This window comes from Rhinichthys klamathensis, unplaced genomic scaffold (assembly GCF_029890125.1).
Source record: "Rhinichthys klamathensis goyatoka isolate OS25496 unplaced genomic scaffold, OSU_Roscu_1.1 h1tg000309l_1, whole genome shotgun sequence".
In the NCBI taxonomy this organism is placed as follows: domain Eukaryota; kingdom Metazoa; phylum Chordata; class Actinopteri; order Cypriniformes; family Leuciscidae; genus Rhinichthys; species Rhinichthys klamathensis.
This window is the reverse complement of record NW_026606827.1, coordinates 438162-454916: the sequence shown is the minus strand read 5'-3', so window position 1 is coordinate 454916 and position 16755 is coordinate 438162. Positions and strand designations below refer to the sequence as shown.

At 36.0% G+C, this 16755-nt stretch overlaps 1 protein-coding gene across 12 annotated transcripts in view; it reads right to left on the bottom strand.

Annotated features, from left to right (window-relative positions):
• Positions 1-16755, bottom strand: part of adgrb1a (adhesion G protein-coupled receptor B1a) — a 102219-nt gene that overhangs the window by 31569 nt on the left and 53895 nt on the right. For all 12 annotated transcript variants that reach the window (XM_056270883.1, XM_056270885.1, XM_056270888.1 and 9 more), the window contains 5 exons: positions 16344-16452; positions 14645-14788; positions 10656-10731; positions 9575-9677; positions 8836-8879 (listed from right to left, as the gene is read on the bottom strand). In XM_056270883.1, coding sequence (XP_056126858.1) covers positions 8836-8879; positions 9575-9677; positions 10656-10731; positions 14645-14788; positions 16344-16452 — 476 coding nt within the window. The remainder of the gene's footprint in view (positions 1-8835; positions 8880-9574; positions 9678-10655; positions 10732-14644; positions 14789-16343; positions 16453-16755) is intronic.

Here is a 16755-nt window from a genome sequence, read left to right as displayed (position 1 = left end):
AAAGTCAGTAACGCTTGTATTTCGTTATCCATGTTGTAGTCACTAAAGTAACTGGTAGTCCAGGCTGTTGTTGTATGTTTTCTTCCGGGGACGGGTCATGTGATGGGTGGCTGACGAATCAGGGAAGGATACGCCATGACTGATGACACCCAATCAGAGAGCCGAGCGTGAGCCTCCGCGTCATCATTTCTAAAGTCCTCCGTTTTGACCCGTCTTCACTAAAACGCCCTCCGGAGATTCAAAACGCAAAACGGGGTCGGCAGCGTTTCTAAACTTCTCCGTTTTAGGTCTACGTTTTTGCCGTTTTAGTCTGGACGGGAGGTGCAAACGTAGCAAAAGGTCTCCGTTTCTAAACTAAAACGTAGTAGTGTGGATGGGGCCTGTGACAGTTGAGCTAGAAAAATAAAGATGGCGTCTGAAAGTTGCGGCTGGTCAGTTGGTGTGTACATTTTTGATCAACGTTTTCCACTTATGTAATTTCTAGCGATAAATTACTATTGTAGTCATTAAATATTCTCTTAGTTTTCACCAAAGCTCGCTCTATTTTGCTGTAGATCGTTAAACTGTTACGCTGTCATCTGAAATCAGTTTCGCAAGATACCTTCGTGTGCAAACGCGAGGCATTGCTTGATAGGGCAGCGAGGCAACAAGTCAGCTGCCTAAGTTTTCAGACGCAGCCAAAAATTGGGTTTAACGCCAGTTCAGCTGAAGTATACTTTGGCATCAGAGTTCAACAGCATTTTCACTAAGACGCTGAAACATGTAAAAAAACAAAACAAAAAAAAAACCTTTTCTGCGCACTGTACAAAGAGCATGAATATTTGATGAGGGAAGCAGTTGTCTGTTGGTGAACAACTCACCATTCTAGCACCGCATCGTTTCACACTATTGTTGACATTGGAATTTGGTGTAAGTCCCAACATTTTATAATAATAATAGGCCCATTGTTGTTGTTGTTGCACTGGTTCTAGAGGTTGCTGCATTCCAAAACACCAAATACCTCCAGTCCAAACTACTGTACACAGAATCACTTTGAAATGAAAGTTCCCAAAGGACAGTTTGGGGTAGCCTTTTCACACTGTGTTTAGCCTGCAGCAAGTCGATTTTACAAGTGGAGTAAAGAACAGTCTCTTTTACCTGTCAAAACTTTGTATGTTTATAAAGGAAAAGTGCAATGGAGCAGAGGATGGTTATTACACTGGGACATTGAGACCTTGGCCAGAGGAGAACTAGCTCCCCGACTGAGCAAGGTGTTTTTCTCTCCATTCTGTCACCTGATGAAGCTTGGGTTGCTTGTCACTTGTCGCCTCTGGCTTGCTTAGTAGGGGACACTTAATGTTCAACAATATTATTGGTCTGACTGTACTGACTGAGCTGGACGATGACATCATTTTTTGCAGAATTGCTTTATAGATGAAATCAACCAATTTAATAATTGATGACCTTTACAACTGGACTAAATCAACACTGTCCTGACTTCAGCCGAAAACAGCCAAATTGCATAATGTTTCTGTTATCACAGTTTGAAACAATCTGTATGATGTTTGAAACATATTGTATAAAGCCCTATTTAAATAAAGGTGACTTGACTTAACTGGAGCTCAACACGAGCAAAAAAGAATTCGAACAGTGAGTGTCTTATGTTTACTTTATTATCTATAATTTGGTAATGTTAGATTAGCATACAATGTCCCACAAGTTCATACACAGAATAATAAACAAACTAATAATTTACTGGTTAAACTTTACAATAAGATTCCTTTTGTTAACATTAGTTAACATGAACTACAATGAAAATCACTTCTAAAGCATTTTTAAATCTTAGTTAATGTTAATTTCAACATTTACTAATACACTGTTAAAATCTATCTGTTAATAATCTTAAATGGACTAAGCTAACATGAACTAAAAATGGACAGTAGTATTTTATATGAACTAACATTAACAAAGATAATAATTAATACTATATCAAATGTGTAACCCACTTACTCAATGCAGACCCGAATGAATGTTCTTTCTAAATCACTGTGTGATTGACTGGAACAGGAAACTATGAATAATTTTAAAATATCACATAATATTATAATATATGGAGAGATTAAGACATGCGCTATAAATGTTGTCAAAAAATCTGATATTTCATAGGACCCAAAGGAACATTAATCCACATCTTTCTATTCTTTGCAAGAAATTGTGTCAGTTTTATGCTTGCCATTAAACTTGCATCAAAGCAGATGACAGTAAAAGCAAAAATATCATAAATACAATTAAAGAAACCTTTATTATGTTGTGGGTGGTGCCCAAAGCCACTAAATAATTAGCCACCTACACAAATTTGAATCTCATAATCGTGACGAGGAACCCTCTTGACAGCATGATTCGGCTGTGTCTGATCTGATGCTCGAATAATTATAACAAAGACCTCATATTGACATCAATGAAAGTGATATGAAAGTCATATCAAAACATACCCACTCCATGCACAACTGATCCTAATAGCAAGTCATCAATCATGTAGCATCCTCTTCATGCAGCTGCAACGGGGAGTCAATATAGTCACGCACACACACAGACGCTTTTCCACACAGACTCAAGGCTACCGGCACCATTCCAAACCCACTGTGCGGTAGAGCTCTGCAGTCTGGGATACCCACAATGCACTGGGGCTAGAGGAGCGTTGAGGGCCAAACAGTACAGAGCTGGAAGCACAGTGTGTTGCAGCCCCAGGGGAGGGCTCAGTGTTAACATTAGCACATAAACCTGAAACTCAATATATTATCACCCACTGCACAGACACTGTGCGTGATACGATTAAGACTTTGTGTCGACCACACAAATATAAAGACAGCGCAGCACGGCTGTGTAATTGGATCACCGGGCTTGCAGTCCAGCTGTAGAGTGCATGTTTGCGGAGAACATGCCAAGTGCAAATGCACAAGAAAAGCAAGCTTGCATCATGTAAACAGTTAAAAACAGTATATACCGGTATCATTTTTTTTTTTAAATATATGAATGCACGCAAAATGAAAAAAAAAAGTCAACGGAATATTGCCGTATTGACTAGAAATTATTTATCAGTGCTAATTTAAAATTCAAGTGCCCTTAAACTTTAATCAAAATAACTTCTCCCTCTTGCAGCGACATCTCTTCTCTGATGATGTGTTTACTGGCGCGAGGGCGGGACAACCCCTCTCTCACATATCGCATCAATAGCAAACCACAATGATCCAATCAATTCCCGTTGGACTAAACCAAGTCCCGCCCTACATTTGTTCTTGTTTGAGAAGCTGTTAAAACTTAATTAAAACTCACAATAAGTGGCGATACATTTCGGAAACACGCTCGAAGCAGCTGACCAATCACAACACACTGGTCGAGCCGACCAATCAGAGCACATTGCGCTTTTTGAAAGGAGGGGCTTCATAGAGAAAGGAACTAAACAGTCCATTACTGACAGAATGGGAAGAGAGGTGCTGCAGCAAATGTAAGATATGTGGAAAATAATGTAAAAAAAAAAAAAAAAAATTATTCAAGCATGAAAACCTGTTCTATTAGACCTCAAAACAAAATCAAGAATTATGTAAAAGGGCATAATATGGCCACTTTAAATAAATGAGAAGGATCAATGTACGAACCAGCAAGAAAAAAAAAAATCCTGGCTTGTATTGTGTGATTGAAGTGTGAGTCAACAGAAAGCCCACACTCTTTAAAGCTGTTAAGTAAAAGACAGTCGGTGACAAGGACGCCTCCTCGCATTCCAATTTCTCTCCCAAATATGAACTCATTAATCATAGCAGCTGTCCAAGATGGATTTTAATTTTGCACCGAACACACACCAGCCCCGACTCCTCTGCCTCGCTCAATGCGGGCAGATTACATTTCACCGTCCTCTTCCTGTCTCTCACCCTCTCTCTCTTTCGCTCCCTTTATCTCACTCCTTCCTCTCTGTCACCCTCTCCTTGTCTCTCCTTTTCGTCTTCTCATTTCTCTGCACTAATGTTTTTTTTTTATTCTTTTGTTATAAGTGGTGCTTGGTACGCCTTTTGCTTTTGTAAGAAATTGGATTTATGATGTTTTTGTCAGCTGAAAGTTAAAGCGGGCAAACTAATTTTTCCGTTGACTTACATACTGCATATACCATTTATAAGTACAAGAATAACATAAATACTGACTTTCTAATGTTTTTGAAATAAGCCTCTTGTGCTCACCTGCATTTATTTGATCAAAATACAGTAAAATTGTGAAATATTAATACAATTTTAAATAACTATTTGTAATATATTATAAAATGTAATTTATTCCTGTGATGGAAAAGATGAATTTTCACTTTCAGCACACATTACTTTTTTCAGTGTCAGATGATCCTTCAGAAATTATGGGTTGAACGACTTCAGATTCGACATTTATGTGATAAATAGTCGTGTTGACGTCATTAATGAACAAATAAGCCTGAACCTTGAGCTAAGACTCGAACGTGGGTTGCCTTGTGCACAGCCATGGCATTTGACACAGCGCTCATTCATAAAAGCTTATTTTTATCAGTTATTTTGTCTTTAGGTTGTTATATTTCTCACAGATTTGAGCATGTTCTAAATCAGATACTGAAAAAGTGGGACAGTAAATATTACATTTATATAAATGCATTAGTGAGAGAGCGATTGAATTTGACCCTTTTCACATTTCCCCGTTTCTCAGAAGCGGTAGTCGTCATAGTCATAGTAGAGTAAGGGTTAGGGTCTATATACACATCCGCTTCAAACATTACAGTGCACATAACTTTCGTTAACTCAACAATAAATAAATCCACTTCAGCTAAATAATCTTCGACAGCGATGCCATGGAAATATACAGAGCTACCGCAAAAACGTAAAAACAAAAGGGCGATTGTTTCTCTTGTCCATAAGGTCTATAGCGGTGAATGAGAGACTACATTAAATATATATTTGTTGGTGTTCCAATTTGCTCAAATAGCAAAAGAAAAACTCCACAATAGTGTTTTTACAGGAGCTATAGGAGCTATACAGCTTTTTACAGGGGATGCCATTGAAAACACGGCAAGTCTTTCCCTCACAGCCTCGCTTTCATACCTGTCATCATGGCTCTGCTCTGAATAAGGTCTATTGCGTGTGAATTATGTGATATCGGAATTATCATAAATACAAGTTTCCAAGTTAAAAATTTAACATGAACGCCCTTTAAAATCGTATTTACCACTGCGCTCGGGGATCATTTTTTATTACCCAAGTTTCTGAGTTAAGCGTGCCATAAATTTTAAACATGGCGGATGGGAGAACGATTGCTGCTGTGCTTTTTTCCCCACAAAAGCTACATCACCTTCTCTTGTTGTTAAATTAGCGCATATTTACATATCTGAATAACCATTTGAAGAGTATTGTATGTTTTATACACGGCAAAAATAGCCTGTATTTGACCAACATTCCACAATCATCAGCAAGCTATCTTGATAGCCCTGTGACTGTTTATATGGTTGTCAATGAATGGGACGTTAAATATAATTGTGGCTTTAACACGATTTTTCCAATATATAGGGCCTACGCCAAAGAACTTTATAAATTCATGCTTGCCAAGCTGTTAAATAAATATAAATATACGCTTGTTATATCAATTTATCTCCCGAGTCTTTCTGGTAGAACGGTGTTGACAATACATTTCTGCGCTCCTGAATGTTTCTGTTGTGGATGCGATCTGCACGTGATGTGCGAGCTACTGTCTGTGTGTATGTTACAGTACAGCAGACCATTAGTTTAGAACTGCGTTTAATTAACTTACGTTTACAATAAGCTGTTTAAAACGTACATTCACCTGATACATTTTGAGCATCCAGATGGTATTATCAAACATTACTTGTGGATCGCTCTCGGAGAAGGCATTTATTTGTCATTTTAACTGTTGGAAACGGAGCAAAAGATTTCACCATCTTTGATCTTTTAACGGGAATGAAAGCTAGGCTGTGAGGGATAGACATTTCATATTTTTAAAAATATATATATTTTTTGCAATTTTTTTGCAACACACTAAAAACCACATGTAGCACCTTAGCAATGGCACAGCAATGATAACCCTGATAACCAAAAGCAGCACCAGGTTTGCACTCACACTTTCTTCAGATTTTTTTTTATTCTATTGTTCTCTGTCTTTTTTCCCCTTGAGGCAACGGCAGAAAAAAACTTTTTATATCTTTAACATATCTATATGTATCTATCTAAATGCAAATGTTCCACCTACACTGCATTAAGTGCTATGGGCACAGACTAGTCTTTTGCAGTTTTAAAAGACAAAAGAGAGCACAAGCAGATGGATGTGTAGGGGGTGAAAGTACAAGCATGACCAGGAGGCCCACGGTTCTTTGTTAAAGTACAAAATAATTCTGGTGCTTGTCTGTCTGTCTCTTTCAATAGAATCTTGCTTCAGAGACGCAATCTCAATTTTTTTTTTTTGCTGGCTCTCTCTGCAGAGAAAGAAGACATTATTTGCTGTTCATGTTTGCAAATGAAACTGAACTTATTCTCATGGTAATACATACTGATTCTTCTATTTCAACTCTGCACTGTGTATTTTGAATGTGACAATAATAATTCAGATGTAAATTCTGCAGCTGAAGCACTTAGAGCGACGCTGTCATGATTGACCTGTTATGTTTCTCGACACTGGTAAAGACGAACCAATCATGTTGGTGATAACAGGCTAAGCTTTCATTTATTCAGATGACTGAGATGATTATTGAGATGACAGGATGGATTTACATTTGAATGTCAGGTGCCAATCCTTTTACCTAATGATATAATCCTTTATATTTTATATAGTGAATACAACTTCCTGAGATCTGAATGCAGCTTATAGGAGGATTGTTTTTTTTTAAAGAACATATAATGAATACATTTGATTAATTCTACATCTGTGTAACTGCTATTTCTTTAACACAGTCAGGAAATACATACTTTAGAATAAAAATAATGATAACACTTTATAATAAGGTTCAATTTGTTAAAGTAAAAATAATAAATAATGAATGATACAATAAATGACAGCATTTATTAATGTAGGTTAATGTTCATTTCTACATATAAAATGACTACTGGTAACAAATTGAACCTTATTGTAAAGTGTTATCATTATTTTTTATATGTATAAAGAATTAATAATGAATAATAATACAATTAACAGCATTTATGAATCTATAGGTCAAGGTTAATTCCTACATATAATACACTTTTAACATGTAAAGTTGTATTAATAACCATACACTGCAGTTTAAAAGTGTATTATATGTAGGAATTAACCTTGACATTCATAAATGCGGTAAATTATTGTATTAATAATGAATAATACAATAATTTACAGCATTTATGAATCTATAGGTCAAGGTTAATTCCTGCATATAATACACTTTTAACATGTAAAGTTGTATAAATAACCATAGACTACAGTTTAAAAGTTTGGGGTCTGTTTTTTTTTGTTAAAATTTCTTTTTCGCAACAAGGCTGCATTTATTTGATCAAAAATACATGAAAACAGTAATATTCTGAAATATGATTACAATTTAAAATAACTGCTTTCAGTTTGATATATTTTAAATTATATTTAGTATAATACATATATTTCAAAAAGTAATTTATTCCTGTGATGTCAAAGCTGAATTTTCAGCATCATAACTCCAGTCTTCAGTGTCACATGATCGTTCAGAAATCATTCTAATATGCTGATTTGGTGCTTTTGTTTATTATCAAGGCATTTTGTAGCATTATAAATGTCTTTACTGCTACTTTTGATCAATTTAATCCTTGATAAATAAAAGTATTAATTTCTTTCATTAAAAAATCTTACTGACCCCAAACTTTTGAATTGTACTTTATGCTAACTAATATGAACAATAGTATATATCATATATAAATGAACACCATCCAATATTAATAGATGCTGTACAAATTGTTGTTCCTTGTTGGTTCATAATAGCTAATGCACTAACAAATTTAACAGTTTTGTAGTGTTTCCAAGTCAATAACTCAAAAACACAAGTTGGTCTTAAATTATTCTAAAATAGTTTTTAAATGGCAGTATGATATGACAAGCCGATCTTTTACTAGGTGGCTAATTTGTACAAATTCATATGACCTAACTCATATGAATTTGTATGATTTTTGCTAATTCGCGAATTAGCCACCTTTTAATCACTCGTACGAATTCGTACGAATTGGTCGTGAGATAGCGTTGGATATGACACTGGCTGTCTAACACTTTTTTGTGACATATAAACAACACTAGCTGTATCATATATAAATAAGACAACATAAATAGAAAATTAAAATGTCTACATCATATAAACATACCTTTTGTTAACATGCTAACAACATTATCTTTGCGACTTATTTTCGTTCTTTTACAGAGAGCGCATGTGACGAACAGGCAGAGTGCATGTCTACAGCCAGACCCTTCGTGTCTCTTTCACTCTTTCTCCTCTTTCTAACTGCTTTTCACTGTAGCTTGCTTTGTGTCTCTCTTCTCTGCTTCAAATGGAAGTGTGATTTCCATAATTGCTGCTGATGTTTATAGTACAGAAGGAGCGTTGCGTGCGACAATCATCCGGTGTCAAAGTGGAGTCAAAGCCGGGACATCTCAAGATCAGTTATCTGCAGCGTTCAGAATCCCCTGTCACCAATGTTCCATCAACGTTTTAGCATTCTTTAACAGCACGTTGTCTCTAACCCTTTATCAACACACCCCTCCTAAAGGGAAATACACCTACTGTGACTGAAGACTCCTTGCAAAAGCTCAGCAGACAGCAAAACAGATTTAAATCAATAACCGGGTTCTCACCTGTCATTCTCATCCCAGGAAATGCAGGTTTGGTTTGTGGTACCCTGTGGAGAGAGTAAGAGGGCGAGAGGAGAGAAGAATGTCACCTTGTGATTTTGCCTTGCAAATATGTATTGGTGATTCACTGATTCTTCAATTAGAGGCCCTTTTGACCACCTGAAATCTTAAAATATGAAACTTCTTCAAAACCATTTTTCATTTAAAACAGTTTTTACATGTCCTGAGATACAGATCTGATCATTGCCATCAGCTTTCAAGTGGACTTTTTGATGGTGTCTGTGATGCTAATGATATGTGATGGTAATCTTTTTTTCTTTTTGTTGGCAAATAAGTTGGAGCCTTGGACTTGCTAAGTCAATTAAGTTACAAACTTTAAAAAAAAAAAAAAAAAAAAAAAAAAAACCTTGGCAGATTGATAATGACAGCAGTATCGAGGACAGTGATTTTAACCATTTTCATTTACACAAACACAAATAAAAATAAAAATTTAATTATTAATTAAAAATAATTAAAACATAATTAAAAATTTTATGTCTTTTCCCAAAATAGTCGAATTCTGGTAACACTATTAAAAATTTGGAATAAAAAAAAAGCTAAAGCTATTTATATTATTATATATTCATTTTAATGCGTCAGAGTGACAGTTTTCTAGTCTAGTCTAGTCTAGTCTAGTTTGAATATTATTGGAAGACTATCCCGTTGGGTGCAACATATGGGTTTAAAGGGCAGGCTGACTTACATTGTAAAGGTGTGAGAACTCAATCTCTAGAGGAGTTGATAGAGTATTGGGAGTGGGTTTGATTGTCACAGAGATCATCTTGGAGTTCAGCACTGTGCTATTTCTGTGAAAATAAAAGAATGATGAGAGAAAACATGAGGAGGACTGCAAAAAAACAGTGGGGGAAGAAGAGTGGAAGTCATGGCCTTCAGAGAAGCTGACACATGAGACTCTTCACTGTGCCCTGTCTCACTTCGTGATGTGGTAAATGTGCATGCCATTAGCTAATAACAGCATATACACATTCATCCATACAATACAGTCATAAATGTGTTCATCCATACAAAATAACAAAAAGTGTTTGTGTCACAAGATATCTGTTTCAAAATCACATTTCAAGAAATGAGCACTGCAGTCAGTTTAGATTGAAAACAAAGTATAAAAACAAAAAGAACAAAAAGTACTAACCTTTCTGCTGAATTGTAAAGACATTTAAATAAATGTAGACATTTTTCACCTATTCAGAAAGGCTATAATAATATTACAAGGCAAAGTGTGTGTGTTTTTATGATTTTTTTTATGAAAAGAGACCCTTTGTGTAAAATCCCTTTAAAGGAATAATAGTTCACCCAAAAATGAAAATTGTGCATTCTTTAAAATGTTCAAGAAAGACATTATTTAAAATATCTTCTTCTGTGTCCTGTAGTGTAGAAGACAGAAAGTCATGAATATTTGGAGCGACACAAGGGTGAGTAAGATGATGTAAAAGATGCTACTTTAAAATAATTTTGGAAAAATTCAGTTCACTTGGTGATAGGCATACAAGTATAGCTTCTATCTGCTTGAATTGTAGAAAAAATAAAAGCTCCAACAATGTTTGTCAAGATAAATAAAATATAAAATCTGACAACAATGGTATTAAAAATGTTGCTACTTTAGCTTAAATAATGCTATAACTAGAAAAAACCCAACTAATAACATGATGCAGCTAAAGCATATGCAGCCTAGAGTAAACAAACAATATCAAAAAGGCAGTCTTACTTTGTGTGCTACCAATTTATGTAAAATTAGAGAATCCAGTTTGAAATGCACAAAGTCTCACCTCTGTAAAGAGAGAATACTGCCCAAGTTTCTGTACAGTACGATGCCAGTCACAAATGCTGATGCGTCGTCTTCATCTATAACACAAACACGTACAAATGACAGATATATTAATTCAGTTCCTGTGAAATAAGTAGTCATAAAGCATTAAAAGACGAGGTCATTGAGATATATCCTTGATTTGTGTGTTAACAAACCCTTCATTTAGAAGCCTGTAATAGAGATTGCATGGTTGCCTCCAACTACTCACCGTATGAGTTGGCCAACATGACTAAGCACTTAACATATGTGTGCACACACCTACAGTAAATCACACACACAAATGTGCATAGAATCCACTTTAATCTCTATTTAAATTGGATGAATGGATGGATGGATGGCAACTACTTGTATTCAGCAAGGGTCCATTTAATTGATTATAGTTAACAGTAAAGTCATTTATAATTGTACAAAAGATTTCTATTCCAAACAAGTGATGTTTTTTTTTAACTTTCTATTCATCAAAGGAATTTGAAAAAAATCATCTGTTATTAACATTACTAATAAGAAAAAAAAATCTGATTTCTGAAGGATCACGTTGACACTGAAGACTGGAGTAATGGCTGCTGAAAATTCATTGTTGAAATATCATGTTTGAGAGTTATATTCATTTTCTGTCAGTTTGTTAATTAGTTCAGTCTTCCTCCTTGCCTGTTTGTCTCCTTGGTTATAGATTGAGTTAGTTCTGTTCATGGTGTTAGTTTGAGTTAGTTTCTTGTTCATTGGTCTCATTAGTTCCTCTGTTTTCTGTGTATTTAAGCCCTGTGTTTAGTCCTGTCTAGTTGTCTGACTGTAATTGTCATTACTAAGTTGGTTGTTCTGTTCAAGTCCCATGTGATTCCTGAATGTTTTGTAAAGATTTGAGTTTATTGCTAATTAAAGTAGCTGCTGCACCTAGATCCTGCCCACCTTCCTTTTAGCTGCAACCAGCGCCTGTGACATGAAATCACATGGATACGTTACATTTTAAAATATAATGGAAAATAATGAACAGTTGTTTTGAATTGCGATACTATTTCACAATATTACTGTTTTTACGATCACATAAATGCGACATTGGTGAGCATAAGAAACTTCTTTCAAAAACCTTTGGTTCTTACCAAACTTACTAAACTTTGCAATTTATACACAGCAAATCATGGTTGTATCATAACGACAAGGTGATATTCCCTGTGCTAATGAAGAGACTGATGCAGTTAAAAAGGCAAGTGTGAGGGTAAAGGGCAGCGGTCCAGCCTCTGTCACACTCACACTGCATCACTGTCAGAGAACAGCACACAGTAGAACCTCCTGAAACAACACACACATGCACGTATGCATACACACACACACACACACACACACACGCACACACATGCATGCATGCATACACATAAAGTCCATCTGGTCTAGCTACTGTACATTGCTCTAGCTCATGCCAAAACATGTGGCAGGCTGGCATGCGCTGTAGGGGGGAGAAAGAGAGCGAGTCTGTGGTGCCAGGCGGCAGACAGAGGCCACAGCTCCAGGGCTACAGCTGAGGTCCCATGGGCAAGAACACAGACTGATGGAGGGGGACAGGGGTTGGGGGCATGACAGTTTTGAGCTCCCTCAGGGTAATTGAGTTTTTGCTTGCCCACCCCTCTTCCCCTCCGACTAATATGCCAAAGCCACAATAATGGGAACAGATGAGACCCGAGGGGGCATTTACGTATAACAGAGAGTACTAGAGGACACTACACTGTTAAAAAAAAAAATAATAATAAAAAAAACCTTTGTAGACTTTTATTAAGCTAGTGATTTTCATGTTTTATGGTAATATATTAAAAGTCCCTACTGAAGAAAAATGATGTTGTATTTACTTTGAAACATTTTTCAGAAATTGCTAGTAAATTTCACAAATGATTACAAAACGGCAAATAACGCATACAATTAGACTAAAATTGTATTTTCTTTTCAAATGTATTTCAATAATATTTGCTTTATTTACATCTTAGAATTTTTTTACATACTATTTTACATCCACACAACAACTTTACTTAATTTAGTTAAATTTAAAATAATAAAAAAAGTTGACATGAAAAGTTGACAATCAACAATAACAAGTAACCATTTAGATTAATTAGATAAATTAGATTTACCTAAGTTACTGAGTAACTCCATTTTTTAAGTTGTATCAACTTAAAGAAGTGATGAAATGGAAGTAGCGACAAATCTTTTCTTCCATATTGTGGTGTACATCTCAGTGTAACAGATTATATAAAAGAAGTGAAAATGTAGGGCAGGGACTTGGTTGGTTTGGTTGATGATTGGACGTTGATGTGGGCGTTGATGTTTTCACCGAAAGCTCCATTTATGACAATTTGATTAAACATTATGAGGTTAAAACATTTTTTACAAATGAAATATGAATGGATAAGATATAAGATAGACAATAAGATATATAACGTGCATTTAGAAAATATATAGGGTGAGTTTTCATTTCATGCAGACTTAAATAGATAAGTCTCATTTCATACAGACTCATATTTATTTTTGTTCACTTTGTGTCTTTTTCTGATTTGATGCCTTTAAAGACTGACTATAGAACCAGTAGCTTTCAAGTGCAGGCTGTGAAGGCACATATTATTGGCTAGACCTACTAAACGAACACACCTCTTCACTGAATGAGTGAGTGAGACATCTTGTTTGACCATCTAAATGAGAGCAGATCCTGATGAAAGTGTTTCGTTCACTCTGTGCGAATGTGTTTCATTGGATTCAGTCTGTCAAATCCCTCTCGCTCATCACAGCATGTCCAAAGCTTGATGACCTGTCAATCCACCGCTGGTGGCATGGCAACAGATCTCCCAATGGGAAGGGGAATTAAACCTAATTGTGCCTGATTGGCTCCTGCCGACTCCTGATTAAGTAGCAACTCCTCTATTAGCATACTCGCGGGAGGGGGGGAGCTTCTTTAATGGCCTGTAAAGTCGGACATGGCAAGAATTGATCAGCCTACAGCAATATGCTCTCAAACAAAGGAGAGGAAAAAATCCTCAAACAAACACAAAGATTTGTTATTGAACACTGTTTTGTACTGTTTTACAAAACAGAAAAAAAGGGAATGGGAATACAAGGTATAAAAAATGGAATTTACTGTATAGCTTTAAATGTCACAGAATTTGGCAAATTTTGGATTAATAAATCAAAAATAACACTGTAAAATTAATCAAATTGTGATATGACCAACCGTCTGCAATTATTAAACAGCAAAAAGGACTGCTATTTTAATATGTAATCTGATTGTTCTGTGTGTCTTTGAGTGAATAAGCGGCATCTACCACATTCTCAAACATACTCATGGTGTTTTCAGTGTCTGCCATCTTTCTATATTATGAGGACACTCCACATGAACTTCATCTCCAGAGCTGCTTTGGGAATGAACTTAATGAGCATTTCACCATTTGATTTGGGAAAATGAAATAAACTTGTCAAAACGCAAAGATATTTATGACTTTATGATTATATTTATAAATAAAAGTTTAACTTAAAAAATAATGATAGAAATATATAACTATAATATAGTAAAGTGTACTTCTGAAAGTAATAATAACAATATTGATGTTTGATTATTATTATTATAAGGAATATAAAGTTTTATTTTCATTTGGTTACAATAAAAGAATGATAAATTGTTTTCCGATTAAAAACGCAAAGCACAGAATTTGGGGAAAAAATAAAATGGATTTCAAAGGGCACAAAATGCGGGCCAGATTTAAAACCTGCTTCCCATATGAGCACCACGGCTCATTGTATCTTATTTATTTTATTTATTTTATTTTATTTATTTATTTAACAGGGACAGTGTATGGCACTCAGCCATACCAGAATAAGCTACAAGCTAGTAGCTATCTGTAGCATAATTACCACTAGACCACTGTGCTTACAAGCATATGTGTGTGCCGTCGTGTACGATTGTGTGTTTCGTACCTGGATTTCCAGTGACCAGGATGTTTTTAGCCACTCTGACTTTGTCCTCAGAGTTGCGAGCCCAGTCCACCATCCCCCTCCATCCTTTCATCGGGAAAGTGATATCTGCATTTCCCGCAACAGGCCTCTTGTGAATACTCAACACTAGAGGGAGAATCCAAAGGGAACTGTAAGATCCATGGCAACACCAATATCCTGACTCACTGCACAGCGATCACATCTCAACTAGAGAACGTCTCATGCTGTCAGACGACTCCGCCATACAAACTCTCTCGGCTCAAACTCTTTCATTCTCTTATGATCTCAGCCTTCGTCTGCCAGCCATATTATCTGTACCATATCACACTGACCACATTTCAATCACAGAAAAAATTTGCAATACCCATTTAAAAACTAATTTATTTATTTATTTTTGAAACTCAAAAAATAAATCTGTGAAATAGATGTTTCATAAAGCCATTTGTTCTTTATGGTTGAACAATTGTTTATTATACATTGAAAGTTATTCCATTCAATGTAATGGAACAATTTACATACAAATGGTTTTTCGACTGATTTACTCAGAAATTTGCTTTGCTTGTGTTTCAGGACTTCTCAACTAACCAAACAACCAAGTAACCAACTAATTAAATCTCAGCCTCAGAAGTTGTGTTAACAAGATACCGGGCTGATATAATGACATGTTGAACATGACATTTTTTCCTAATTTTTATTGACAGAGACATATTTTGACTGAGATCGTCTTGCAGTGCAGGTCAAACTAGAACCTATGCTGGTTGTTAGCACCAGAAACTTCTTAGAAAACCATTTGAAAAATCATACTGACCCCAAACTTTTTAAATTATATTCTATCTAGAATATATGGACTGCATTTTTTTTAGAACATATCCGCTAGGCCTTAGCTCTGAAAAAACATCTAATTGTTTTGTGTGGTGTAAAGAAGAGACATTAATTGTTTTGTGAATAAGAGCGAAAATGAATTGAACTTGCCCTCCCACACTAGAACCAAGCCTCGATGGGTGTGTGCGCTAACTGTTACTAACTATCCCTCATGATACAGTTCTATTTCCAGGCTGTTGATGAATGTGTGCTGTTATGTCTTTGTGCCTTAAAGCTATGTGTGGGACTGATAGGTCATTGCTGTGGGACAGGTGTTGGCACTATGGGAGAATCAGAGCTCATAGGCAGCTCAGTGATTCAGAGGTAAACAGAACCTAATTCCGCCCCTCACACCTCCTTTTAAACTCTACCAGCTGCGGCCCACGACGTATGACCATGGCGGTTCATATTCCCTGTTCTTGCAAACCTGGGGGCTGAATAAACCAGAGTCTTCCTTGTGCAGGAGAGATGTGCGTGGAGTGTGATTCGAAAGCTACAGAAATGTCTAGATCTACACATAGTTATTGTGTATCACTGCTTTCAGATAAGTGCGAAACTGTTCAAGGTGTATGTCAGTAATAGTGTTGGGGGATGTCAATTGGTCATCTATTTCAGTACCATCAAAAGCCTATAATGATGTTAAACGTTATATCTTTGTATACTTTTAATTTGCCTCTTGCAAATCTCCAGTTCTTTCTTGGGTTTGTAGCTGCAACTTCTAGGCTGCCAGCACAGATATTCAACCCCTAAATTACATGACCACCATCCTCTGACATTATTGCAGGGGTGTAAACCGGGGTAAATGTCAGCGGAAACTGACCCAGATTGTCGGTGACCTCATAAGTATCCTGGAAGTCCTTCATGCGGAGACTGATGACGTCCACAAAGTCCTCCACTAGACGAAAAAGCTCCTTAATATTGGGCCCGAGCTGTCAGAAAGGAAAACAGAGCTGAATGTTAAAACGTTTGTTAGCTCTTCTTTCACTGTGAGATTCTGTAAGTTCATTTTAAATGTTTTTGATGTTTCTAAAAATAACATGATACTCATGCAGTTTTGCCGCTCTACAAGCCTAATGATATCCTTCCTTCAGAATGTAAACTGAAGCTTGCGTTAAGACATAAATTGTAAACTAACTAATGATCTAACTAAACAGCAGGAGACAAACAGCTGAAAGAAAGATGTGCAGTGAAGAGAAGAGAATTAGCCAATTAATCACCTTTAGAACCAGCTG